Raw genomic sequence first — 27630 nt, 5'->3', positions numbered from 1 at the left:
TTTATTAGAGTTTAATGAAAACCATAAAGTTAGGAGATGAACTCATACATAATTTTAATCAGTAGCAAAATAATTTCTTTTCCTTTTAATTAAAATTTACAGTAAATTTACAAACTGCCACTCATTTAAAATTGAGGTATTTCCATTCTTAAAAAAATACAATACATTTTACAGTAAAGTGCATATGTAAAATAATTTTGCCCTAAATGTAAACTAGGTAACAAGCAGTCAATACTTGTGTTACATCTTTATTTTGAAGATTTTTTTTAAAAAAATAGCATTTAAGGCACGTTGCAAATAATTATGTTACAAATATAGCAATATTATATAAATCTGTTCAGCAAACTTTATTAGGGCCAAGTCAGTATCTTCTTTGCTTTAAGCTATGGGTGGCATCCAATATGCTCCTATACCTTTGCATGTGAGGCATTATATCCATGTATGAGGGAGAGGTGACCTGTAAGAATAAAAAGCAAACATTAAAAATATACATTAAAACACCCACAGTATTATATAAGCCATTTGCAAATATGAGTTTAAATCCAAGTTAACATGGATAACATATTTGCTAGTATGGTAGTAGAAAAAATAAAATACACCAAAGCCAGCAAAGGACAATCCTAGGGAAAAATAATGATGAACAGAAATTGGAAAGTGATGTTATCATATAATTTTATATATGTTTGAGTCAAGTTGAATTTATTCCAAATAAATAAACATAGATTATAACCCAAATTAATAAAGCTAAAAGGTAAAGGTTCCCCTCGCACATGTATGCTTTTCGTTCCCAACTCTAGGGGGCGGTGCTCATCTCCATTTCAGCCGAAGAGCCAGCGCTGTCCGAAGACATCTCTGTGGTCATGTGGCTGACATGACGAAATGTCGAAGGTGCACGGAACGCTGTTACCTTCCCACCAAAGGTGGTCCCTATTTTTCTATTTGCATTTTTACATGCTTTTGAACTGCTAGGTCGGCAGAAGCTGGGACAAGTAACAGGAGCTCACTTCGTTATACAGCACTAGGGATTCAAACTGCTGAACTGCCAACCTTTCTGATCGACAAGCTCAGCGTCTTAGTCACTGAGTCCCACTTAATAAAGCAAACTACCTACTAATATTTGCATGGAAATAAAGAAAATATAGGAAATCTGCAGTTCAGCTGCAAGTTCAATATATATTTATTTGAAATGTTGAATATCTATTTGTAATATAAAGACTGAAATTTGCCTTATTATAATATCAATATAGTTTTATTCTTTCTTATTCTCTATTCCCAGCTGATAATTTTACTTGGACATTAGTCCATTTTAATAGGGTAGAATTTTTTTCTAGATAAGGTACATTAAGTAAACCTATGAGCTAAACTTTCTCATTTTTTATGGCTATCTCTATTCTTTAATTTAGGGGAAACGATGTTTAAAGGGAATTCTAAAATAGAGGTCTGATTCAGTTTTTCTTCAACTTTCTCTCCTTAGCTGTCATCCACATCTTTATTATTTAATGTTGTATTTAGTTAGGGCTCCAGCAATATAGAGTTTGGCAAAATATATGTTCTCCCTTAGAGTATTTCGGCTGAAATGCTGATATCGCATGAATAAACCTGCAAGGCTCAAGTGTTCTCTCTTTTATTGCAAATAACTCAAGAAGGATCCAGACTGCCTGCTCTCAAATTTGACCTTCTATTCCCAAGTGTCCATATTAGAACAGGTAATATTTGTGATTTGCTCTTCTGATTTTCTCACCCTTGGTTTTCCCTTCCCTCATATAATGGAAGTTAACTATAAAAATACAGGTTTTTTTTTCTTCTTATTAGGAAGCAATTTCATTCTCCCCCTCTTCCTTCCTTCCATGCAGACCTTATTTCAATTGCTGACTAAATTGCTGATCTTCCCATTAAAGTTCTGTTTGTATTACACTTTTCTTACTTTAGAGTAATAAATTATGTACTTTGTACTGGTCTCTGGCTTGAAATAGTAATTACCCCTCTCTCTCCCAGACAGTGTGTACAGACAGCCTAATTTCATACGGACTGTTGTTTTTTCTCTTTTATAGCCTAATTCCTCTCCATATAAAGTGACTCTAGAAGTAGACACATAGCACACGGAACACACATACTTCATGAGTACAATTGGTTTCTTCTCTACTGTTCCTTTTAACTGGAATCTGGATATTGAAAACTTGGTGAGTTAAGGGTCAGTGAGAGAAATGGACAAGAAGCAATAATACAGGAGCACATATTTGATATGTATGGAGCTCCCACTTGATAGGGAAAATAAGATTTGAGGCTCTCACATAGCAGCAGTCATCAATTCCTTTTGAGCATCACACTTGCTGTTATAAATATGACTAGGCAATAGAGGAAATAAATTGTGGTGGATTAGATTGAGAACGAAATTCCAAATCCATCGTTCTCATTCTAACAGCGGCAAGCTATATGCATCTGGAAACTCTAAGTTTTAATATAGTTAGCTTATAATATTATAATGTTAGTTAATGTTACGTTATACGAATATGCTTACCAAAGGGGAAATAGTCTGCAAAACACTTGTAGAAGATGGGTTTTTGTTAATTGTTTCATGAACATCTAAGAGAGCATAAAATAATTACAAAACTTCAATTGTATGGTAAGAAATAACTTGTGGCCTGTATAGTCTTTCCCTTGAATATTATGTGATCTAGAGTATTATTTTTAATTGGTGCATGTGTGTAAAGCATTTTATTTTGGAATCAAACTTCATTTTAATTTTGAAATAATTGAATTTTAATTAAGGAGACTGTTTGTTTATCAATCATTATTTAATAACTTATTAAATCTCTTTTGAGACACACTTGCTTGTGTAGCCTTCTTGACAGCCATATGAAAATGGACTGACATTACCCATTTCTGGGCTTCCCATTCTAGCCTGCACTTCTGGAAGTCTCCCATCCCAGTAATACTCAGTCCAGGGCCTGCTGAACTGCTGAGCCATGACAAGGTTGTCGAGTACCGCCACCTGCTGATACAATGCAGATCTAACAACCAATGTAATTGTATATTTTTATTTTTCAACTTTTAGGTGATACTGATTTATAATCAGCTTCCACTAATCTATCATCCTTCACACGACTTAGAACTGAATATCATCACCATCATCCTCTTTTTCTTCTTTATAGGGCTGAATATTCTACTGTCGTGGTAAATAGCCTGATAAACCTTTAAGACTTCAACAAAATTTTCACGCTACTTTCAAGGGCTACCATCAAATTACAATTAAAAAATGTTATAGAAGGGAAGAATGGCTAAATGTAGGGGATGAATAATATTAATCAGATTTACTTAATTGTATTTATATTTAATAAAATCTACATGTTAATGAAATAATACATTTATTACATTTTGGTCCTCCTATCCTCTTGTTTGAACAGGATTACCCTTACTACAGATCAGCTGCCGATCAAAACATGTATTTATTTCTGTCTTCCAAATATATAATGAGATAACTTGATAGAAATGGGTTTAAAGACAAATGGCAATGGCTTATTCATTTTTTAAAATTTTCTTCCCCTTTTCCTCTCCATTAATATTTTCCACTTAATTTCAGATCTCCTAACAATATTTGTTTATCTGTGGAGCACACAGGGCTATCAGCTGATCTCCAAAAAGTATTATACTGATTGGTGGTAAATTTCTAAAATAGGAGAAAAGTATGGTTTGCCTTAAAATGCTAATATATTATCGTAATAATACCTGAGCAAATAGTACTACAGATTTTAATTTTCCAAGGGAGGAACATAGTACATCTTAGCAGCCATTCAATTCCACTGACTTAGAGACTGCTCCTTTGGCCTCACAGTTTAAAATGAAACCTACTTAAAGTAATATTTTATGACTAAGTTTAATTACTCAAGTGAAACATCCTACCTGCGTTTCACATCAAGAGTGACTTTTGGACCTGAAGTTCCTGCTTGGCAATGAACATAAGGCAAAAAAAGAAAAGAGAATCATACTTGTTTACATTTATGTGACTTGTCAAATCACCTTGGTGCCATTGAGTGCATAATTTTCAGAATACCTACTCTGTAGCCGGTGGTTGATGCGGTCAAGGGACTGAAGAACTTTGTGCTCTTCAAATGACAGAGCGCTCATTCCTTGCCGTGGTGGTCTATTTCGCACTGCAATCTGCCTATAAGGTTGCGGTGTATCCAAACCAGTCAAAATTTCACCTTCTGCAGCTGACAAATTCACAAGGTTTTCTGGTATTAGTACTGTGTAGTACCATCTGAATTTTAGAACAAAAATATATACTGTGAAAAGCTTTTAAGAAAGGTGCATTAGAAATATCTGGGTTGGCAATTGCATTTAATGTTTTTTTTTTAAATATACCTTTCAAAGTTTTGAAACTATTGCAATAGGTTTTTAAGCAACTGCTTATTCACAGCTAAGAAAAGTGCCATTGTGGCACTATTAGTATCCTGTTGTAGGGCTGCTGAAACAGAATGCATGAAACATAAATAGACAATGAATAGTTTTTCTCCCCTCAAAGCACATCACATTGATTGTTTAAATCATCTCAGTCCAGGGCTGGTTCTGTTTCTTTGACAGTAACATATCTATATATCTGAGTTAGTGTACATCAAATGCATACCTTCAACTTTTCAGAGTTCCAGTGTAATGTTTATTTTAATTTCTCAATACAAGACATTCTCAGAACACAATTGGGAAGAACAAAAATGAGTTTGACCAAATACGAATTAAAGCTGCTATTAAGATTAGACTCGTAGCAGTAAGAGCAGCAAAGGGTCAAAACTTCTCTGCTCTTATCCTTGGAAATGGTGGGCAGGAGATTCACTTGCAAGGCTGTGCGGAGGAATTCTCTGGGCATCGGGAGGATAAAATTGTTCGGCTTTGCTTCTAGTTGACTGCCAAATGTGGTGCAAGTCCTGTAGAAATGCCCAGGGGATGGATTTACTCAGTTATCTGGGAATGGCTTCATTCAGCTGGACCCGAAGAAGTGGATAAGTGTCCTATGGAATGCAAACATTACCACCGGCGAATTAGATTTATGCCTATCCTGGCTGGTTAAGGCCAACCAGGAAGTGCTCGGATGAAACCCAGCAATAGTAAATTCATCCTTGTTGGAAGTGGTGTTTCCAGCTCTTTTTTACAAGACGCTAGTGTGCACTGACCTAAGAAGCATCGCTGGATCCCATTATTCTGAACACATTTTGTCCAGTTCTCCCACCTTCCCTGGTGGGATCCTGGAGGAAATGGATTATCTGGACCCTTTTCAGTCAGGTCTCAGGTCAGGATATGGGACAGAAATAGTACTGGTCGTCCTTATATACAATTTATGGTGGGAGTCTGATGGAAGTTGTGCATCCATCCTTGCTCTTCTTGAACTCTCAGCAGTTTTCAGTACCATTGACCATAATATCATTTTGGGCTGACTTTGGGAGTTGGGGGTAGGTGGCACAGTTTTGTGTTGGTTCACCTTCTTCCTCCGAGGCCAGTCCCAATCAGTATTAATGTCAATTGGCGAACCTTTCCTGACCTGCTCCTGAGTTGCCATGGGCAGAGGGATGGGAATTCACACCTCAGTCAAAACAAAACACATCCTAGCCAGCCAAAGTCATGGCCAGCTCCACAGAGACCTGCAACGGCCGGAAGGGACTTCTAAAACATGTGAAATTGCTTCATTGGGGAATGTGACTGATGACACACCTTGGGGGGGGAGGGGGCAACAGGGTCAGAGGCAAGGCGTGAACTGGGTGAAGTCAGAACTGGCTTCATCTAGGTTGTACTGACATGGTGCTCCTAATAAACAACTGGATTTTTCTTGCACAATGGCTTGAGGCTCCTGATTTTATTTAGGCATTGGTCGAAACTCTGACAATTAATAAAGATCGAGAATGACACTTACAGGAATGAATGATGATCTAATTATTTAGATCCCAAATCAGATTGAAATATGCTGCATTACCTTCATCAGAATTATTGACACCACTTGCGACTCGGACTGGCTCGAACATACACTGAGAATGCACTTGCATTGGGGCTTGTGATATATTCTACATAAAAAAATTGTCAAGCTGTTTTTAAAAATGTAATCAAAATGAATTACAAGTCTGTTTACATAAAATGTATATAAACTTTTATGCATCGAAATTTAATGTAAAATGTACATGAAACAGTTTGCTCTCTGTAGTGATTACATGTAAAATATGTACCATTAGGTGAAAACAAATAATGTTGGTTAAAAAAAGGCAGTGTACTGATGGTGTTATTATTAATAAAAATAATGGCAATGTTTTTTAATGCTTGTACAAATAAAATACATATAAATGTCATAACTTGCTATTATTGTTAGATCCAGTTTGCTTTACATCTATTTTATCTGGACTCTTTTCCAAATATTTTGTATTTACTTATGGGACTTTTTAATGTGATGTTTTGGCCAAAAGCTATTTTTGATATTTTGACACAATAATTTATAAGACCTACCTGTCCAACACCAGTAGATTTCCTTGCCGAAGAGGCTGACATTTGTCTCCTCTGTTCTAAAAGAGCCTTGCGTTTATTTTCATTGTTTTCATTAATTTGTTTTCGTCTTGCAAAAGCAAAATGGGCTGAAAGTAATGCAAAAGCCTCACAAAAAATAGAACTGATTATCTTAAATTTGTCTTATCAGGCGATTTTTAACTGTATGTATTTGTTATAAGCTATTTTGAAAACTTATATACATATATCTATATCTGGTTTTGTTGTATTCGGGTCTTTTCCCGTGTAAGGTTACACGGAAAAGACCCGAATACAACAAAACCAGCATACCTACACCCGTGAAAATCTACGAAAACAAATATCTATATCTATATCTATCAATCATCTATCTATCATCTATCTATCTATCTATCTATCATCTATCTATCTATCTATCTATCTATCTATCTATCTATCTATCTATCATCTATCATCTATCATCTATCTATATCTATCTATCTATCTATCTATCTATCTATCTATCTATCTATCTATCATCATCTATAAAACGATATCTATATATATATATATATACATACACACACATACACACACCAGACAAATTATACATAAACCCAAATTAACCCAACAATCACCTAAATTAAGTGAGGAAAGAAATGCATAGATCGCATAATCTCTTTTTAATCTTTAAATTATTTTGGTAATGCTAGATTTCCTAAATTTTATATATATATAAAATTTATTTATATATATCTGTATATATCTTAGGCAGGAGTCTTAACCACTAAGCCACGGGTTCTCTTCCTTATCAGTTGAGCCAGGGAAATAGGTATGTATTTGTGTTACAACCCCTGGTATGACATATGATATATATATATATGTTGCATTTGTGATATATATATATATATATCTATGTATGTATGTATTTGTGTTACAACCCCTGGGCATACCAAAGAAAGTGGGTGTGTATACATGTATATGTATATGTATATATACATATACATATACACACCTAAAGAAAGTGGGTGTGTATATGTATATGTGTGTGTGTGTGTGTGTGTGTGTGTGTGTGTATGTGTTGTAATTGTACTGATAAATAAATAAAGGGAGACTAGGATAGATCTATTTCGAGCTAATTAGCTCTCATCAGCTAGCCATACCCTTACTGGGATTAGAACAAATACATACATACATACATACATACATACATACATACATACATACATACATACATATATATATACACACATACATATACATATACACACCCACTTTCTTTTGTATATCAAGTTTGCAATGAGAGTATAAGGAAAAACAAAAATTAGTAGAACACTGAGAGAAAAAGGATTAGAAACCAGTGCTCGTTTTCTCAACAGATGCACCTTCCTTCTAAAAAATGAAATAAGATTCAATCATTGATTTTTGTTCAACTTTGAAGGAGGCATAATTTTTCCAAAGTGTATAGCAGGGCTTTTCTTAGTCTTACTAGAACTTAAGTTTTTATTACAAGAAATTGAAAATAGAATCTGCTGCTTCCTCCAAAATATGGGTTCATCCAATGAATTACATGCCTAAACTGAAAGTTATGAGAATGGTTAAGGCATGGTTATCAACCACTAGGGTTGAATGCTTTGGTTAGATTAACCAACCAACCAGCATTCTGGTTTATCAGTAGCAGCAGGTTCTAAACATCAACAATTAGCAGAGTTGAAAGCTAAAGAAAATTGTTAATCATAATCAGTTCATTTCTGGTATAGGTTTTTTAAAACTTGATCAGCATTTTTAGTCTGAATGTTCTGGAAAAGAGAAACAGAAACAGTCCCAAGTAATATACAAGTAAAGGAAGAAAGAATTATTGAATAAAAGCATCACTAACATTTCCTCCAATATGAATACCTATTCCTAATATACACCTTCATAAGCTTTTCACACACTAAAAAATAACCTACGCTGATAAAATTGGCAGAATTCTAGATATTACACGAATTAAAAGAAGGTTTACTGAATTACATAAAGAGCTCACTGACTGGAAGATATGCACTTAGTGTATCCTTTGGCATTCTTTCAACATAAAAACCTGGCAACAAACATCTTACCACTTGGTTGGGAAGACATAATAGGATTCACCCTAACACCTGATTTCATATTGCTCATCAGATGGCCACCATCTATAGTGATGTGAGACACATTAGATCTAGCGTGCTGCAAGTCACCATTATTTGAATTATTGCATAAGGAAGCATAATGCTGTGAATCACCTGAAAGTAATAAAAGAAACCAGAAAATAATCCAATTACATCAGCCTAATTCATCTTGAGAATTATTATTCTTAAACCAGGAATATAACATTTGAATTTATTAAAAACAAACAAGCATATTGGTACCGGTACCTGTTTCCTGTGAGGGGGAGAGAACTATTAATGCCATTATTAATATCACTACTCATAGTATTAATAATATTAACAATAATTGCTTTAAGACTAACAGTTTTATCTATGACAATAAAGATGTAGATGTTAGAGAAAGATAGTCTGATTATGGTTGTAGGTAATCCTTGATTTACAGTAGTTGCTTAATGACCAAAGTTAAGACAAACTGCCCCAAAGGTACTTACAACCTGGTTCCCAAGTTACAACAGATACCCCCACTGCAATCACACACCTGCATTTCAGACGCTCAGCAACTGGCCTGCTTTTATAGCCATTTGCAGCATCCCTGTCAAGTGCCAGGGAAATCAGGAGATTCAGGCAGCTATAAAGATTTATTGTAACCTTAAGCTCGCTACAAAAATCTGAGCTACTAACAACCAAGGGAAATGAGTGGGAATTAGGCGGCTTTCCAGGTGGGCTGGGCTTAAATCTCTTGTAGGCACGCAGGGTTGATGACTGATGATGCATTTGAAGCCCTCCCCCCACCCTGCCCCGCGTAGTCATCTCCTCCAATCCCGCTATTACATGACTGTGGTTTACATTTTTGCTGAAAACTGACATTTAACGCCTATTTTCAGCAAAAATGGCTGCCACCGAACAATGGATTCACTTAATAACCTTGGCATTCACTTAACAATTGCTGCAAAATAGTCATAAAATCAGATCAGTCGTGTGGGTGACCCTTTTTATGCTGCCATGACCATCATGGGCAGGATCCATTCTTCCATAATTCCATAATGTCAAGGACTATTTGTATTCAGCGTCTGGTATTACCATGCTATGATAAAAAAAATCAGAAGCTACAGCTACTAAAAAACATACCCATTACATTATTAGCTGACACATCCTTCTCTGTTATTTTATTTAGATATTAACTTTTTAAAAAAAAAATAAGTGGGCTTTGCTGGATTCTATTTTTGCCACTATAATATGGTGGGCATGCTGCACCCATGGCCGATCCACAGAACAGAGTTTAGGATTGAAGGGAAAATCCTCTCCACACCCCAGGTTTGTCCGCTCCTTTCGTATTAAGCTTAAGACCCACCTATTCCAAGTAGCTGGCCTGGCTCAACTTTGATCTAACCATATCGCTCCTGACGGGTTTTTAATTGGGTATTTTAATTATATTTAATTATTTAGGGGTTTTTTAATCACTGTATTCTAATTGTTTTTTATTCATCAGCCGACCTCCTCCTTGTGTATGTCTCGGTATATGTCTCTGTTATATGTTTGTTTTGTCCACATATTTATTTCATATGTTTCATTGTACGCCGCCCCGAGTCCTTCGGGAGAGGGTGCGGCTAAGAAATAAATATTTATTTATTATTTATTTATAATACTCAAAGAGGAAAATGTATCCCTGCTGAGGAGACTGTTGACAGTAACCTACAAAAGAGGAAAAGGACCGCTTATTTTGAATTGGAATTAAATTAGTCTCTTTTGGTATATCTGTGACCCTTAATTATTCATTCTCCGTGAAGAGATTCCGTGCCCATTTTTTAAAATCCGAAATGTAAACGATTCTTATGCAAAAAATAAATTTAAAAAATGAGATGCATCTTACCAGCAGCACCATCCCTTTGAACCAATGCACGATGTACTCCTTGCCACAAGATTGTGATTTCTTCATCAGTTGGTATACGATCCGGACATAATCCATTTTCTGAGAACATGGGACTTCTCCTTGAAATATTGCTGTAGTGGACAACTGGTGGGATTGAATTTATAATGCACTTTGACTTTGTCAAAGGCTCATAGGTGTATATACTGTAAGAAGGTCTGATCATGGTTATTTGAGAATGGTAAGCACTACCTGAGGTTGAAGGGTCATCTGTATAACCTCTTGCCAAGGTTTGACATTCAGGCAAAAGATTCTTGTCACTCTGACTATTTTCGGCATCTGTGGAAGGCTTGCACGCATTCGATGACTGACATAAGGCATCTGTAGGATTTTCATCTGGTTTTTTGCTTTGTATAGGCTTACATGGAGGGTGGGGTATTATGATTTTGCCTGGAGCTCTTACAATCTTAGTAGCTTCGTTAGCAGACTGTGGTCGGATAATGGCACTCTTCCGATTTTTAGTTATTATGGTTGATGACGGGACTTTAGCAGATTTTGGTCTTTTGATCGTTTTCATTCTACCTTTCCGTGGATTTGTTTTTGGATTTTTAGGCTCACAATTATAAATAAAAGGTATCATTTCTTCACTTCTTGGTGCCATCCATGCTTGTTTAGCGATATGATATCCTTTGGGCACCAAGACATTGTGTACTGCATTATCTCTTTCTGAGTTTCCAACAGTAGCAAGTTTGGCAGATATTTGAGAATTCTCTGAATTATTTTCTGGAAAAACAGAATTGAGCAAACAGGAGGGAATACTTCTTAGATTAGTTTTAGAAGAAGTGGTTTTAATTTGAAACCCAGGTGCTTGGGGTTGTGCCTGAGCTATGTCACTAACACAGGACTCTGGAATTTTTTCATTAATTTCCACTACTCTGTTAATTTCATCAAACCACCTAAGCTTTTTACAATTCCTTTGAACTTCCCCATCTTTCCCTTTTATTTTTGCCAATTCAACACTGTCTCTAACAGAAGACACAGGCTGCGGATGTCCAAATTTGATACCTCTGTTTACCACCATTGCTTTGAAGCACCCAAGTTCATACTTAGATTCCTTTTTTAAAATGCTTTTTGGCAGTTTCATCACTTTTCTCTCACACATATTGCTATTGTTCTGCTGCTCAGGGTCAGATACATTAGTTGCTACCTCTGCTTGGGGCACAGGTATAATAATTTCAGCCTCTTTCCCTTCTTCACAGTCTTTGTGCTGATCAGTGCTGCCTTTAGAAGGCTCTTCGCATGTAGATGCTTCAACGTTAACATGGTCAGAATGCTTTTCACCTTTACCTTCTGTTACACAATCTGTATCTTCAGTACACCTTGCTGCATGGATATCTTTCCCCTTCTGCATGCAATTAAGTAAGAAGCTGTTGCTGAAATAGGAAGTGACGTTCCACTGCTCATTAGGCAAATCTACATTGGGATTAAAAATTTCTGTTGATGAAATTCTGTTGTTTTCAGAAAGTTCAACATTCTCTTGTTCCGAAGCTGCAGGAGAAGGATTAGGGCTGGGCCATACTTTATGCAATTTGGCTGCAGGGCTGTCAGCAGGTAAAGGATCCCCTGTGCTAATTGTGTTTGAAGATGGACATATCAACAGAACGCTTTTGTCTTCTGTTTTATTTTCTACAGAAGTTAGATTACCATCAGAAGCACACGTCTCAGACTCTCTCTGTTCAGATGAAGTTGGCACTGATGATTTCAGGTCAGGGTTGCATCTGACTTCATCAGATGGGACAACATTGTATTTAATTAAAATATCACGGAAAGGGGAGGCCGTCTGAATATTTGAAGTTTTTAAATTTCTGAGCCAATTATTCACATGCTGATTTTTAGAAAAAGTATCATCGTGTTCAGCAGAGAAATGTTTACTTTTGCTCTTTGATCCTTCTGGATGCTGGAGGGAAGACTCCTCTTGAGTAGATAAAGATGAGGCTTTCCCAGGTGCCGTGCAACTTTCATTTTGTTCTTTATCCTCAAGGCTGTCATCACTACAAACACTCCCTGAACAGGTTATTTCATTTACTTCTTGATGAAAATCCTGGGCAAGAAAAATAAATAAAATACAAAGATAATTTAACACGATTCCATCAAAACAGTTTCAGAGGCAACTCAAAAATACCATGAAAAACAGTAATAAATATTTAGATCAGTAGTTCAGGGCAATAAAATGAGTTCACTGACTGAGTGCCAACTTGACTGACTTATTTCTTTTAGACACCAGAAAACTTCATAATTAGGTACCACAATTTTAAGGTGCCATGATTTTCAACATTAAGCATTGGCAACAGTGGTGGGTTCCGGATTTTGTTCCAACAGGTACGGTTGGAACGGCCCCAGAGTCACCCACATGCATGTGCGCGGCGCGCACATGCATTGTAGCATCAAATGACGTTTCCGCAAGCCTTGATGACACTCCAGCTGCTCCGTGGAGCATCGCGCAGGCGCCGTATGCATCATGCACATGCACAGAAGCGCCAAAACCTTAAAGCACAGGTAAGGAGCCCAGGTGGGTGGGTGGGCCTTCCAGAGCACCGTACTGGAATGGTACCCGGTGCTCCGGGCAGGATCCGGTACGCTTGTACCGGGGCGTAGCGCCTGCAACCTACCACTGATTGGCATATATAATTTTTTTTATCTTTATAATTTCATGTCTACAGTTCTTCCATTTTCATATCATCTATTTATCCATGAAAATATTTCTATTCTGATGCTATAACTTTAGATATATTATCTATGAAATTGGTTGTGATAGACAAAGCCAGTAAATATGTTACCTAGCAAGAATATTTGAGTATATTTATTGCTGGAAAACTCCATAAAACAGAAATTAAGAATGTTTATATCATTTTATAACAACTGATCTGAATTTTTATATTGTTCTTTCCTTACTTACAAAAGGGAACTAATTAAACATGTTGAGCAGGTGCTAACAGTTCCATAAATGTTTATTATAGAACATGGATTTTCTTGAAAAAAATAGAAAGTTATTTTCACATATAAAGCATTCATAAGCATACAAAAATAACAGTGAGGCTGCCACTGCACTGAGATTTAAAAATGAAAACTATATTTATTTTTATAGTGTTACCTATATTCATTTATACTAATGGTAGGAATAGATTGATTCTTTGCTGTTTTAAAAAAAGAGTTTCGGGTATTTATAATTCTTCTGGACTTATAGAATGGCAAACAGAGAAGTCAGAGAGAACAAAATAAATTGCAACAAATAAATATAATGTAGTGTCTGATTTTTGCACTTCTTCATGTAGTCAACTGTTACATCCAATGCTTTTGGCTGACATGAGAGAAGGCAACAAAAACCAAATATCTTCCAGTATTCATATTGTGATAGAAAGCTATATAACAAACCTTTATTTAATAAAATGGTCCTTCATTTGTAATAGTTGAAAAATAAGAAAACTATCATTTGGGGAAACAACTTCAATATTTATTCTCTTGTATTTTCATTTTTATATGTGTTTATATTTTAATATGTAGAATAATCAGAAAAGGAATTATCTATAGTTGCCAAACTAGGTAGGGTTCATTACAAAAAAATCAGTAATTTGTGATGGATGGATGGATGGATGGATGGATGGAAGGAAGGAAAGTAGGTCACAATATTGTTTTATAATTCAACCAACTGCAGACCTTTTCCCTTCTAATGCCTTAGCTCAGATGCCTTCTGAACAATAAGTACAATAGAATAGTAATTGCCTAGCCAGAATAATTTACTAGCCCAAAATATTTATCTCACTAAAAGGATAGACGATTAAACAACTTGACAAAGCAGGAAAATTGATAATTAAAACAAATCCTTTCTGCCACTAGCTGAAGCACTTCAAATCAATGATAGTAAATATAATTGTTTCAAAAGTAGACATAAGACTGCTTTTTTTTAAAGATTATTTTTTTAAAAAGGGCAGGATTGTTTAAAAACAACATGCACAAATGATCTCTGAGCATCCAAGGGCACAGTATTAAAAGGACAGGGTGTCTAGTCCAAAATTGGTTCTATTATTATCATCCACCCCCAAAAAGTACCCCATCAAAAATGTAGAACATAAATAATACTGGTAGGACAGAAAAGCTAAAATGTGTGAAATCTTTTCTTTTAATGATTACATTAGTGAGATAGATAATATTGCAGTAGGTATTTAAAAGCTACAATCTAATTTTATTATTTGATGTGAGAAAGGGTTATATTAATTTTTCTTAGGAATTCTAGTTTGAAGTCAGGGTATTTCTATTGAATTAATCAAAAGCAATTAGAATATTAAGCACACCTGCTTAGATATTTTGAGAGTTCTTGTTTTAAGAATCAAAAGTTAAAAGCAATCATACCTGAGGGTTACCGGAATAGCGTTGTGATTGATGCTGCTTTTCATTTAGATTTTGTTGGAAGAGAAGCTGGCCATTGCATGGGTTTATCCTGCTTTTTACCTGCAGTGTTCTATCATAAATAGCTTTTGCTGAATTCTGTTTCCATTGAAAAGGACCATTTCTGGTAGCTGAGGAATTTGGCCCAATAGAGCTTGGAAGGATGAAACATTGTTGTTATTTCTGGATAAATATATTATGTTTATGAACAAAATATTGTTTCAAAACAAATTAGAAGTGCAACTTCTAGAAAACAGAATCTATCTAATAGCCAACAGTTAGTACATAATTTTCCCAAAAACTCTATCTTACTAAAAAATAAATTATCCAAACCTATGAACTAAAACTATGCAGCTCGGCTATGTTATGAAATGGTTTCATGATTCTTAAGCATACACGTGTTTAAAAATGAATTTCTTTATTTGTTCTTCCTTCTGTTAATGCATGGAATTGAAATGTTTAGATACTTAACTGAAATACTATTTACTCATTTAATGTAGCAATTTAAATGTCGAAAAACAGTTTATACCACTGGTTTATTTTCTGATGCTGTGTACTTTTAACATATCGGTTTGACCTTCTTTTAAAAAAGAAAAGCACCTTACAATAAGATAGAAAAAAAACCTTGTATTTCCTAGTTATTTTCTTTTCAGTAGTTATCTTTTCTTCTTCTTCTGTAATAATGCATAACTTGTACCTCAATTTGAGGATGGTCCTTCACAAGCCTAACAAAACAGATTAAACCCCTGTCCAGACACATCTAAAAAATCTATTAAAAAAACTATGTTATTCTTTTAATGTGAAATGTATTTTTGAACATATAATTTATAACAGAAAATAAATACAACACTGTGTTCCTAAATACCTATAATGGCATTTTCTCCCTGCATGTCCATTTTTACATAGTTTCCTTTTTGTTCTATTTTCCTTATGCTTTGGTACCTGGAAACATAACTCTTTCATATAAGTTTGTAACTAAGAATAGTAGTACGCATTTGACACAGGTAAACCTCACTTACTAATTGCCTCATTCAATGGCTGTTTGAAGTTCCGATGAAGTTTACAATGCCCACATTTATGACCTTCACAGCATCCCACAGTCACATGATCACCATTATAGTCCTATTGTCCTATACCTCACCTGTTGTTTTTTCTCCCCCTTACAGAGTGAAGAGATTGGAGAAAAGTGATTAGAAAAGAGTAAGCAGACACACAATAGGGAATATACATTGAAAGAAATGTGGTAACATTGGCAGCTCCGAGTGTGCTATACAAGCAACCTCGTTCTCCAATCTTTCCACTGGGGAGGGTTGGGTGGGAAATGGGCCAGGCATGGGAGAGATTGCCTACAGAGATCACTGGGTTTTCTTTTTCTTCCTCCCCTCTTGCAGAGCAAAGATTTATTTTAACAGGAACAGAGAAGTCAAGTGATAATGGGGAAGAATGGCATAACAAGTCAGACTGAACTTCTCAGAAACGTAAGAAACAGAGACTTGGAATGGTCAATATGGAAGACACAGAATGACAAAAATATGAGGCTAAGTGATATTGATTTCCTGTGCCACATTTATCATTGAAAAATGTTGATGGTAAATGACCATTCAATCAGCCTGATGAAGTTTGCCAAGATCGTACCTAATGCAAGCTCATGATTTCATTGCACACATTGCCATTGTACTCCATTTTCTACAATACCTACACAAACCAGAGTGTGAATGCTGAAATAAACTACTTATCATCACTAGGTTTTATTAACTTCTTTCAAAAATTCATGCACACTGATCCACACTTCATAGCTCTACAATGACTGCAATTTTTATATAAATTGATCACCAAGAAGCTTATGTTATATTTATCCAATCAATATATTAAAAAATCTCATACATAGAATCATTTGCACCTATCTGTAAAAATTCACTCCCACAAAAGGGATGGCTGTGCCTGCAAGTACTGTCCCCATTATCTATCTCCCTGTCTTGAATAACGGTTATATACATTTTTAATAATTTTGATATCAAAATCCTCCTACTACTTTTGCATCTGAAATCCTGATGGATTTATCCCCAGCAAATTCTGGTATAGCAATACATTTTATCTTATTCTTTTTCAAATTTAAAATCCAAAGCCATTTGACAAGTTTATATGCTATATAATGGGAGGAACAGAATTTCAAGTTTCCGAGCCTTTTTTTGAATTCAGCCCTGATTAAATGGCCTGTGATTTGACATGAGCTAGACTGTTCGTGTCAAAGCTAGATCTTAATGAAACCGAATCTTGTAGTTTGTATGGACATTATAAAAAAAATGAAGACACAAGCTAAAAATAAATATAAATAAACTCAATGTTATATCTGAAATGAAGAACTTAGTATGTATGAAACTAGTAAGGATCAAAGAATAAAACAGGACAAATAAGAACATTCAGAACACAGGGGTTTATTCAGAGCTGAAGATAATTCCTTCTTATGAAATTAAGAGAATTTGATAAATAGTATCAAGTTCCCCAAAAGAATCTGTGAGTACAGCCAGCATAATAACTAAAACTTTAAAGAAAGGAATTTTGGCAATATCTGTGGTATTTCAGAGTTCTACATAACAAATACCTAAAGCAAAGAAGTTAAGAGATTCAAAATCTAATTGTAAGCATAAGAATAACTACAGTGAAATATCGTATTAGCAATCCTCTTTATTATACTTTCGTTGAATAGTACTATAGTTTCAGAACATTAGCTAATTTATGTCAGATATTTTTGTGCAACTATTATTTCATCATCATCATTTGCTGTCTCATTGACCTTATTTCTGAATTAAGTAAAATAATTTACCTTCCAATGACTCTAGATGATGATAATCCTGAAACCTGAAATTTCTGGGTTTCATCCAATTTATTTTCTGGCTTTCTCTGTACTATAGTGAAAAATGGGCAAAACATTTGGTTAAATATCAGAGTCTTAATACAATATGGATAGTATCAGCATTTTAAAAAAAATGTCTAGTGTTTCCATGCACTATTCTTTGGACTGTATGTAGCCTTGGGTTATAGGTGCTGTTGCTTAACGCCAGGTTAGTTTCTACTCAACTCATCCAGGGATGACCACAGGAATCCTGAATACAGGTTCAGTACCAGATTTTGGACATTCCCCAGGAATGGCCTGCTCTCCAAAATCCTCTTATCTCCTCTTGTCCATCACCACTGGAATCTTTCTGCTTGCCTGACCCCCTCAATATACTAATACCCTAACTTCAGCCATTTCATCTCCTAGATCAGGAGCCTTATCCCAATCAAGCCTTACTTAGTCATAGTACACTGGTCATCAACATCAATCCTGATGGCTGGCATTCAGCACATTCAGGATGGCTGGCAGCTTCCTTCTCTGATCCATTTTCATCCACCCCCTGATCCCCTGTTCTCATAAGTGGAAACAGGCAAATAAATAAATTTAAAAAAAAACCCAACTGCTATAACATTCTACTGCCCAAAGATCCTATTAAAATACATCCAAATGCAGACCATGCAAAAACCACACTCCAGAAAACCATTCTGAAATCAGGAACTTTATAAACTAATAGCAAACAGCTCTCCTTACTATACTGATGACGTTACCTAGTTAGGGTAATGAAATGTCTGCAAGAAAACAAGCAAGCTCAGAGAGGACTCCTCATTTTAGTTAACTGGAATGACCGCAGATACAGTTCAGGTCAACAAATGATCTTATTTTGAAAACCTGAAAAACTTTCATGTTATGTTATGTTATGTTTATTGGATTTATATGCTGCCCTTCTCCCAAAGGACTCAGGGTGGCGTACAACGTCAAAAAAAACACATATTGCAAAAGTTAAAAAGAAATTAGATAGAGAATCCAACAAACCAATTAATGTGAACAATAACATTTTAAAAATTGGATTAAAATTAACAATTAAATCAAGCATTTATTTTATTTTGTTCAGGCCAGGCCGGCTTGCTGGAAAAGCCAACTTTTTAGGCCGCCTCGGAAGGACCAGTTGTCGGGGATTATGCGAAGCTCCGGGGGCAGCTCATTCCAGAGGGAAGGTGCTCCCACAGAGAAGGCTCTCCCCCTAGGGGTCGCTAGCCAACACTGTCTGGCCAACGGCACCCTGAGGAAACCAGCTCTGTGGGATCGCACTGGACGGTGGGAGGCTACTGGTGGCAGTAGGTGGTCTCACAGGTAACCTGGGCCTAAGCCATGGAGCACTTTAAAGGTCATAATTAATACCTTGAATCGTACCCGGAAAACAACCGGCAACCAGTGCAGGCTGCCTAAAAGGGGTGTAACATGGGAGCACCTAGATACCCCCATGATAGCCCGCGCGGCCGCATTCTGGACCAGCTGAAGCCTCCGAGTGCTCTTCAAGAGCAGCCCCATGTAGAGAGTGTTGCAGTAGTCCAGGCGAGAAAAGACGAGAGCATGAGTGACTGTGCACAGAGCATCCCGATCCAGGAAGGGGCACAACTGACGTACCAGGTGGACCTGGTAAAATGCCCCCCTGGTCACGGCCATCAGGTGTTCTTCTAAACTAAGCCGCGTATCCAGGAGGACTCCCAGATTGCGGGCCCTCTCTGAGGGGGCTAAAATTTCTCCCCCTATCATCAAAGATGGAACAAGATGCACAAATCGGGTTGATGGAAACCATAGCCACTCAGTCTTGGAGGGATTGAGCTTGAGCCTGTTCCTCCCCATACAGATCCACACAGCCTCCAGGCATCGGGACATCACATCGAGGGCATCATTTGGGTGGTTTGGGGTAGAGATGAAAAGTTGGGTATCATCAGCATATTGATGATACCGTACCCCAAAACCACGGATGATCTTGCCCAGCGGTTTCATATATATGTTGAACAGGAGGGGTGAGAGAACCGACTCCTGGGGCATCCCACAAGTGACGTGCCTCAGGGTCGATCCCTGCCCTCCAGTCAACACAAACTGCGACTGATCCGACAGGTAGGAGGAGAACCACTGTAAAACGGTGCCCCCCACTCCCAACCCCCCGAGTCGTCGCAGTAGGATACCATAGTCGATGGTATCGAAAGCCGCTGAGAGGTCTAATAGGACCAGGACAGAGGAGCAGCCCCTGTCCCGGGCCCGCCAGAGATCATCGACCAACGTGACCAATGCCGTCTCTGTGCTGTACCCGGCCTGAAACCCAACTGAAATGGATCCAGGTAGACAGCCTCATCCAGGTACTGGGGAAGCTGACGTGCTATCACACTCTCAACAACCTTCGCTACAAAGCAAAGGTTCGAGACCGGACGATAGTTGGCTAAAGAAGCTGGGTCCAGGGAGGGCTTCTTAAGGAGCGGCCTCACCACTGCCTCTTTCAAGGCAGTGGGAAAGAACCCCTCTCTCAATGAAGCGTTGGTAATTGCCCGGAGCCAGCCTCGTGTCACCTCCCGGGAAGCTGAAACTAACCAAGAGGGACACGGGTCCAGTACACAAGTGGCAGCACTCAGTCTCCCCATAATCCTGTCCATGCCCTTGGGGGTCACAGGGTCAAACTCATCCCAGATTGTCTCCACAAGATTCATCTCCGTTGACTCACCCGAATCTACCCAGTCAGAGTCCAAGCCTGTCCGGATCTGAGCAATTTTATCCTGCAGATACTGAACAAATTCTTCAGCCCTACCCTGCAAGGGGTCTTCCCCAGTTCCTTGGTTAAGTAAGGAGCGGGTCACTCTAAACAGGGTGGCTGGGCAGTTGTCTGCGGACGCGATAAGAGCAGAAAAATGTTGCCGTTTTGCCGCTTTTATCGCCACTAAGTACGATTTAATATGAATTCTTACTAGTGTTCGATCAGATTGGGATTGGCTGGCCTTCCAACCACTCTCTAGGCTACTTTTCCGGCGTTTCATCTCCCGGAGCTCCTCGGTAAACCAGGGAGCTACCCAGGATCGACACTAGGTCAGAGGCCGCAGAGGCACAACGTGATCCAAGGTCCCAGTGGCCACCCTATCCCAGGCTTCCACTAGGGCTTCGGTCGAGTTGTGAGCAAGAGATTCAGGAAAAGTCCCAAGCTCCATCAGGAACCTTTCAGGGTCCATCAGGCGCCTGGGGCGGAACCATCTTGTTGGTTCTGCCTCCTGCGGCAAGGGGTAGCAGTATGGAAGTCAAGCCTGATGAGGAAATGATCAGACCATGACAAGGGTTGGATAGAAATATCCCCTAAATCTAGATCATTCATCCACTGCCGAGAGACAAAAATCAGGTCGAGCGTGTGTCCCCTATTATGGGTGGGTCTTGAATTAACTGAGTTAGGTCCATAGCTGTCATGGAAGCCATGAACTCCTGAGCTGACTCGGATGTCTTGCCAATGGAAGGCAGATTGAAATCCCCCAGGATCATAAGCCTAGGGAAATCAACCGCCAATCCAGCTAACACATCCAGCAGCTCTGGCAGGGCCGATGAAACATAGCAGGGAGACAGGTACGTAACAAAAAGGCCCACCTGAACTCCAAGGCCCCATTTCACAAAAAGGGACTCACACCCGCCTATCTGAGGCACAGTGGCTTCCTGAGGTCCGAGACTTTCCCTAATAACCACTGCCATCCCCCCGTCCCTGCCCTGGGCTCTTGGCTGGTGAAACGCCCGGAACCCTGGTGGGCATAGTTCACTAAGGGGAACACCCCCCTCATGGCCCAACCAGGTCTCCGTAATACACAAGCTACCATAATTACCCTCTAATATTACATAATTTCACTGCTGTTTTTCATCTCTGTGTACATCTCAAACATATTCTATGGAATTCTCCAAGATCAAACATTTATTTGACTGATTAATATTCATTTGGCAGAACAAGCTTTATGTAGCGATTAAAGCATCAGGCTAGAAACAGGAGACCATGAATTCTAGTTCTGCCTTGGCCCTGAAGGTGGCTATGTGACCTTCAGTCAATTATACTCTCAGCCCTTGGAAGGAGGCAATGGGAAACAACTTCAACATCTTACCAACAAAACTGCAGGCATTAACCCAGGAGTCACCAGGAGCTAACACTGACTTGAAGGCACAAAATAACAACATCTCCATTAACTGATATCAAGCTATATTATAAACTATATTTTGAGACTAAAACATATGAAGAACGGTTGCAGGAATTGGGTATGTCTAGTTTAATGAAAAGAAGGACTAGGGGAGACATGCTAGCAGTGTTCCAATATCTCGGGGGTTGCCACAAAGAAGAGGGAGTCAAACTATTCTCCAAGGCAGCTGAGGGCAGAACAAGAAGCAATGGGTGGAAACTAATCAAGGAGAGAAGCAACTTAGAACTGAGGAGAAATTTCCTTACAGTTAGAACAATTAATCAGGGGAACAGCCTCAACACTGGAAGTCTTTAAGAAGATGTTGGATAGCCATTTATCTGAAATGGTATAGGGTTTCCTGCCTAGGCAGGGGGTTGGACTAGAAGACCTCCAAGGTCCCTTCCAACTCTGCTATTGTATTTAAACTGTACAATTAATTTACCCACCTTTTTTGCGCTGTGAAGACGAAATATGGCTGCGCTGGAATTTTTCAGTTGCTTCCTGATGTTTCAGTTTCCTCTGCAGCAATATTTGTTCTCTAAATTTTTGTTCTTTTTCTTCACTCTCTTTCCATTTTTCTTCAAGTTGTCTATTTAAAAACTATAGCTTTTAATAATAATAACTACATTTAAGTGTGTAATTTAGAGTCCATTTCATTAAAAAACCTATTTCTTCAATTTTATATTTATCTTTTGGGAAAAATATAAGACAGTAATATAAGGTCTAAAGACAATTAACATTATTTACAAAACAGACTCTAAATCTTGAAAATTCTGATTATCTGAAGGCATGATATGTCCCACCATAGTAATTTGTTTAGCAGTATCTGTAGAGTGGCTGAAAATGAACATTCCAGAAGTAACAGATGTACGCCTTCTGATTTTTCTGCAAATTTATTCTGAATAAACTAGGGCTATTACCACAGAAAATAGTTCTGAAAAAGCTCCTATGAGGCATGTTGCACCTTGCAATCATAAAAATAAATATATTAACAATTAATTTTTGTGTTTTTAATGATTGTATACCACCTTACGTCACCTTTGTGAAATGGGCGGCTGTATAAATCATATAAATTAAATAACAAAATGCATTGTCATGATATTAAGATTTCAAAAGATCACTATCCAGTAACTCTCATTACAGTATCGATGTAAAAGTTTTATTGATTTAAAATAGAGCCACTCAAACAAGACCTAGTAAAGATCCAAAACACTTCTTTTCTTATAAAGGAACTGAACTGTGAGAAGCTGCTACTTGCTCTGTCATATACCACACTGGAAAGTCAACATACACAGAGAACAGTTAATCTGCATTACTGTAAAAAAAAAAGCAAGCCCGTTATTTACATACCTCCTTCTTTTATTTGTTTCTATAGAATGTTTTCTTGCTCGATTACGAAACAATCTTTGGTCTTTCAGCAACTCATGACGCTCTTTTGATAAATCTCTTTCAAGAAGAACCTTTAGATTTCTGATTATGAGATTAAGAAACTTTAGCAAAAATCCTAAAAATAGAGTATAAGCTTCTAGTTTTGATAACAATTACAGACCAGAGTAGCCCTGTTCTCTATGAATTTGTCTAACCTCTTTACATTCTACTGCTTAACAATGAATCATTTTATTGGCATTTATTCTTCAAATTTCACTTCAAATGATGAACCAGATTTTAATTTGGCTTTCAAACCTTAACTGTTTTTAGATATTTACACGTATGGAATTAGTTTTCCTATAGTGTTAATACTAAACAAACATTTTATTTGCACTATCTACACAGTTCATAAATCTCTGTCAAAGCCTATTAATGTATATGGAAAACAAATTTCTGATTGCTCCAGTATGGTTCTTTACAACAAGACTAAAGATATTCTTTTGTAAATCTCCACAATCTTTTTTTTTAAATTACCTACTGAATAATTAAGTATCAGCAAACCTGGTCCACCTGCTGTCATTTTGCTCTGTGTCACTTATAGATGAGTTCAGAAACATAGTTAAAAAATCTGTGAGAAATTGACTACTATTCCCTACTCTGATTCCTGCTCTTTTTCCATTAGTCAATCTAAAAAATGAAATATTATTCCAAGCTCAGTTTAGAGGAAATGCGTATACTACATACATTTTGAATGACAAGCCCAAGGCAACCCAACTGGTTTTGTGCCTAAGGCAGAGTTGGAACTCATGGTCTCCCAGTTTCTAGCATGATGCCTTAACCACTAAAACAAACTGCCTCTCAATTTTAAGGATTATCCTTCTTCTACCATAATGCATTACTGTAAAATCAGTATTTGCAATGGAGTGTCCAGTTGACAGAGGGTTCAAGCCCATTTTAGCTTTCTGAAGCAATCTGCACATTTTGCATGAATTAAAAATGAATACTGAAATTCTTCTATTTACATAAAATCTTCATCAACAGTATACATAGACTTATGCATGCATGCAAATCATGAAAGTGACCATTTTATTCATAAAGTATAAAACTTCCTTTTCACGTCAACTCCTATCCCACATTAATCAAATGTGTATAGTAACCTTTTAAACTGCATAGTCAGTAGGCAATTATTATTTGCACAACATGCTAACCCTAAATTATAGTTGTGAAAAAGGAAGAAAAGCGATCCACTTTTTCAATACCGTGCATGACTGTATATATCTGTAATATATTTCCTTACATATCTTAGCCACAAGTTAACAGGTTCCAGGTGCTTTAATCTTTCTTTATAAGGAAGCACCTCTATCCTCCAGTGATTTTGCTTGCCTTTTCGTAGCTGAACAGTATTTTTTTCAGAAATGATGACCAGAGCTGCATACAGTACTCCAAGTACAGTAGCACTACAGATTTATGTTAGACCACCCTGGCAATTTGAGTTTCAATTCCCTTCCTAATGAATCAAACTTTTTACCAAAGATATTTAACATTTTAATTGACATTATCCTATAATTCTGAGATCCATTTCCTACTTGGCTACTACAGTGAATTGTATCTTCTATTTTCAGTCCTGTGCCTTAAATTTACAAAAATCCTGTTAAATCTCTTTGCAATTCCTTACTCCTTAAATTCAAGCGCTGAAAAGCATGGAATGATAACTAGAAATACTACTCATAACTTCGTATCCTTTCTAGACAATTTAAGTTGTTCGCAAATTGTTTTACCATCTTTAAACATTCTTCCAATTTGACCTCCCTGCTTCTAGTTCCTTATTCTGTTTCCGACCCATGAAAGCATACTCTTTTCCCATCCAATCATCTGTTGGGTACAAACTTCAAATAAATACAAATACTATCTCTATCTCTATCTCTATGCCTCCTAACTCTTGAATGCCTTTCTGAATACAACAGCACTGGAAACAACAGGGTTTGCCTTAAAATGTCTCTCTACAAATCCAAACAATAGTGGCTTCTTAATGCTCTCTGGACTTGTTGGTTGTTTTCTTGCAGATAAGATACCATAAACATAAGCATATTTAAGAAACAATAACAGTTCAATCCTGAACTCCAACTACAGATAGTCCTCAAGTGACAACCAAAATTTATGTTGCTAAGTGAGAAATTTATTGTGAGTTTTGCCCCATTTTAACAACTTTCCTTGCCATTTTTGTTAAGTGAATCACTGCAGTTGTTAAATTAGTAAACCTGGCTGTTCAAGTGAATCTGACTTCCCCAATGACTTTGCTTGTCAGAAGGTGGCAAAAGGGGATTGCATGACCCTGGGACAGTGCAATCATCATAAATGTAAAATCAGAAAGTAAATCCCATCACCATGGGGATGCTGCATCGGTCATAAGTGTGAAAATACTTACAATACTAGACAACACAGTATCAACAGTAGAGACTTTCAAATTTCTAGGTTCTATCATATCCCAAGACCTAAAATAGACATCTAACATCAAAAACGTCATTAAAATGTGCAACAAAGAATGTTCTTTCTGCGCCAACTCAGGAAGCTCAAACTGTCCAAGGAGCTGCTGATACAGTTCTACAGAGGAATTATTGAGTCTGCTATCTGCATCTCTAAAACTGTCTGGTTTGGTTGTGCAACTCAACAAGACAGGCACAGACTTCAGAGGATAATCAGAACTGCAGAAAAAACAATTACTACTAATTTGTCTTCCATTGAGGACCTGTACACTGCAAGAGTCAAAAAGAGGGTCGTGAAAATATTTACAGAGCCCTCACATTCTGGACATAAGTTGTTTCAACTCCTACCCTCAAAATAACACTATAGAGGACTGTATACCAAGACAACTAGACACAAGAACAGTTATTTCTCGAACTCTGCTAAACAAATAATTCCCTCACCACTGTCAAACCATTCACTAAGGCTGCATTACTATTGATATTAGTCTTCTCATTGTTTTTATCACCCATCTCCTCCCACTTTTGACTGCAGGACTGTAACTTTGTTGCTTGTATCCTTACGATTTATATTGATATTGATTGTTTCCTGATTGCTTATTTGTGCGCTATGACTGTCATTAAGTTTGTACCTTATGATTCTTTTTTAAAAAATAATTTTATTGGTTTTTAAAATTTTGAGGGGGAAAGGGTAGGTGGATATACAAAAATGTTTTTGGCAGCTCCATCGTGCTAGAGGTAGGAATCTCTCCAATTCTCACAACTTTTTACAGAAAAAAAAAACCAAAAGATAAAAGATAAGCAAAAACAGCATCTTATTATACATTGTATCAATCATGTGTTCAATCATCTCTTTTGCCTCTTTCTAATATATCAACAATTATCTAATATATCAACAATTAATGATTCTTGACAAATATATCTTGGATTTTTATGTACATTGAGAGCCTATGCACCAAAGATAAATTCCTTGTGTGTCCAATCACATTTGGCCAATAAAGAATTCAATTCAATTCAGTTCTAAAAAACGGTCCCAAGTCCCTTTTTTTCAGTTAACTATGAATCGTGGCTAAACGAACTGCTGTAAGTCAAGGACTAGCTGCATTCCCTTCTACTGAATGGAATCCAAATCACGATTCCCTAGCAGGAGGGAATTCTGGGAGTTGCAGTCCAGAGATTTTAAAATCGATTAGAAACAAAAGCCCGGTTTTAAAACACGCCTCTCTCAGCTTGCAATGCAGCCCGCCCTGCCCGCCTGTTTTCCAGCCGAAAACCCCGGCTGCCTTCCAAGCTACCTGGGAGGATACGTGCAAGGGACGAAGGCGTTCAAGGATCGGCGGCCAAGCCCCCGTGGCGGGGCACTTTCCGACAAGCCTTTCCTCCAGCTTGGAGCGGCCGCGGAGAGGTCGGCTCCGGCAGCAGCAACTTCCTCGGGAGCCCTCCCCAAAGCCGGGCTGCTGCGCTCTGCCGCCACCGCGGTCGCCGGCCTCCAGGAGGTGGGGTAGTAGGAAGCGCCTCCGCCGCTGCTGCTGCCGCCTCCGCCGCCGCCTCCGCCAAGCTCCATCCAGCCTTAGCCTTCCGCCGCCATCCTCTTCTCCGCCCTACACAGGCCCAGTCATTCGCCCCGGCGCGCGGTGGGTCTGACAGGGTTCGGGCGCTCGCGTTCGGGGCTCCTCGGACCGCCCGCAGTGGGGTCCCCGCGAGCCCCACTTGCCGCCTGGGAAGCACCCAGAGAAGCCCCTCAGCGGGCTCCGGAGCCGCGCGGCCGCCGGGCCGCCATCTTAGCAACCGGCAACGCCGCTTTCGTCGCCACGGCAACCGAGCCCGGCGCTGAAGGGGA

At 37.9% G+C, this 27630-nt stretch overlaps 1 protein-coding gene across 1 annotated transcript; it reads right to left on the bottom strand.

The window, feature by feature from the left end:
- On the bottom strand, positions 1 to 27630 carry CEP126 (centrosomal protein 126). Its single transcript, XM_081951236.1, has 12 exons — positions 27086 to 27630; positions 23293 to 23412; positions 22389 to 22531; positions 17735 to 17816; positions 14875 to 15064; positions 10471 to 12568; positions 8574 to 8735; positions 6481 to 6605; positions 5960 to 6047; positions 4056 to 4211; positions 2519 to 2583; positions 1 to 457 (listed from the first exon to the last, which is right to left on the bottom strand). The coding sequence occupies exons 1-12, from the start codon at positions 27352 to 27354 to the stop codon at positions 362 to 364; spliced, it is 3594 nt and encodes a 1197-aa protein (XP_081807362.1). The 5' UTR covers positions 27355 to 27630; the 3' UTR covers positions 1 to 361.

Source organism: Natrix helvetica (assembly GCF_964273705.1).
Source record: "Natrix helvetica genome assembly, chromosome: 4".
NCBI classification, from domain to species: domain Eukaryota; kingdom Metazoa; phylum Chordata; class Lepidosauria; order Squamata; family Natricidae; genus Natrix; species Natrix helvetica.
This window is presented reverse-complemented; position numbering and strand designations above follow the sequence as displayed.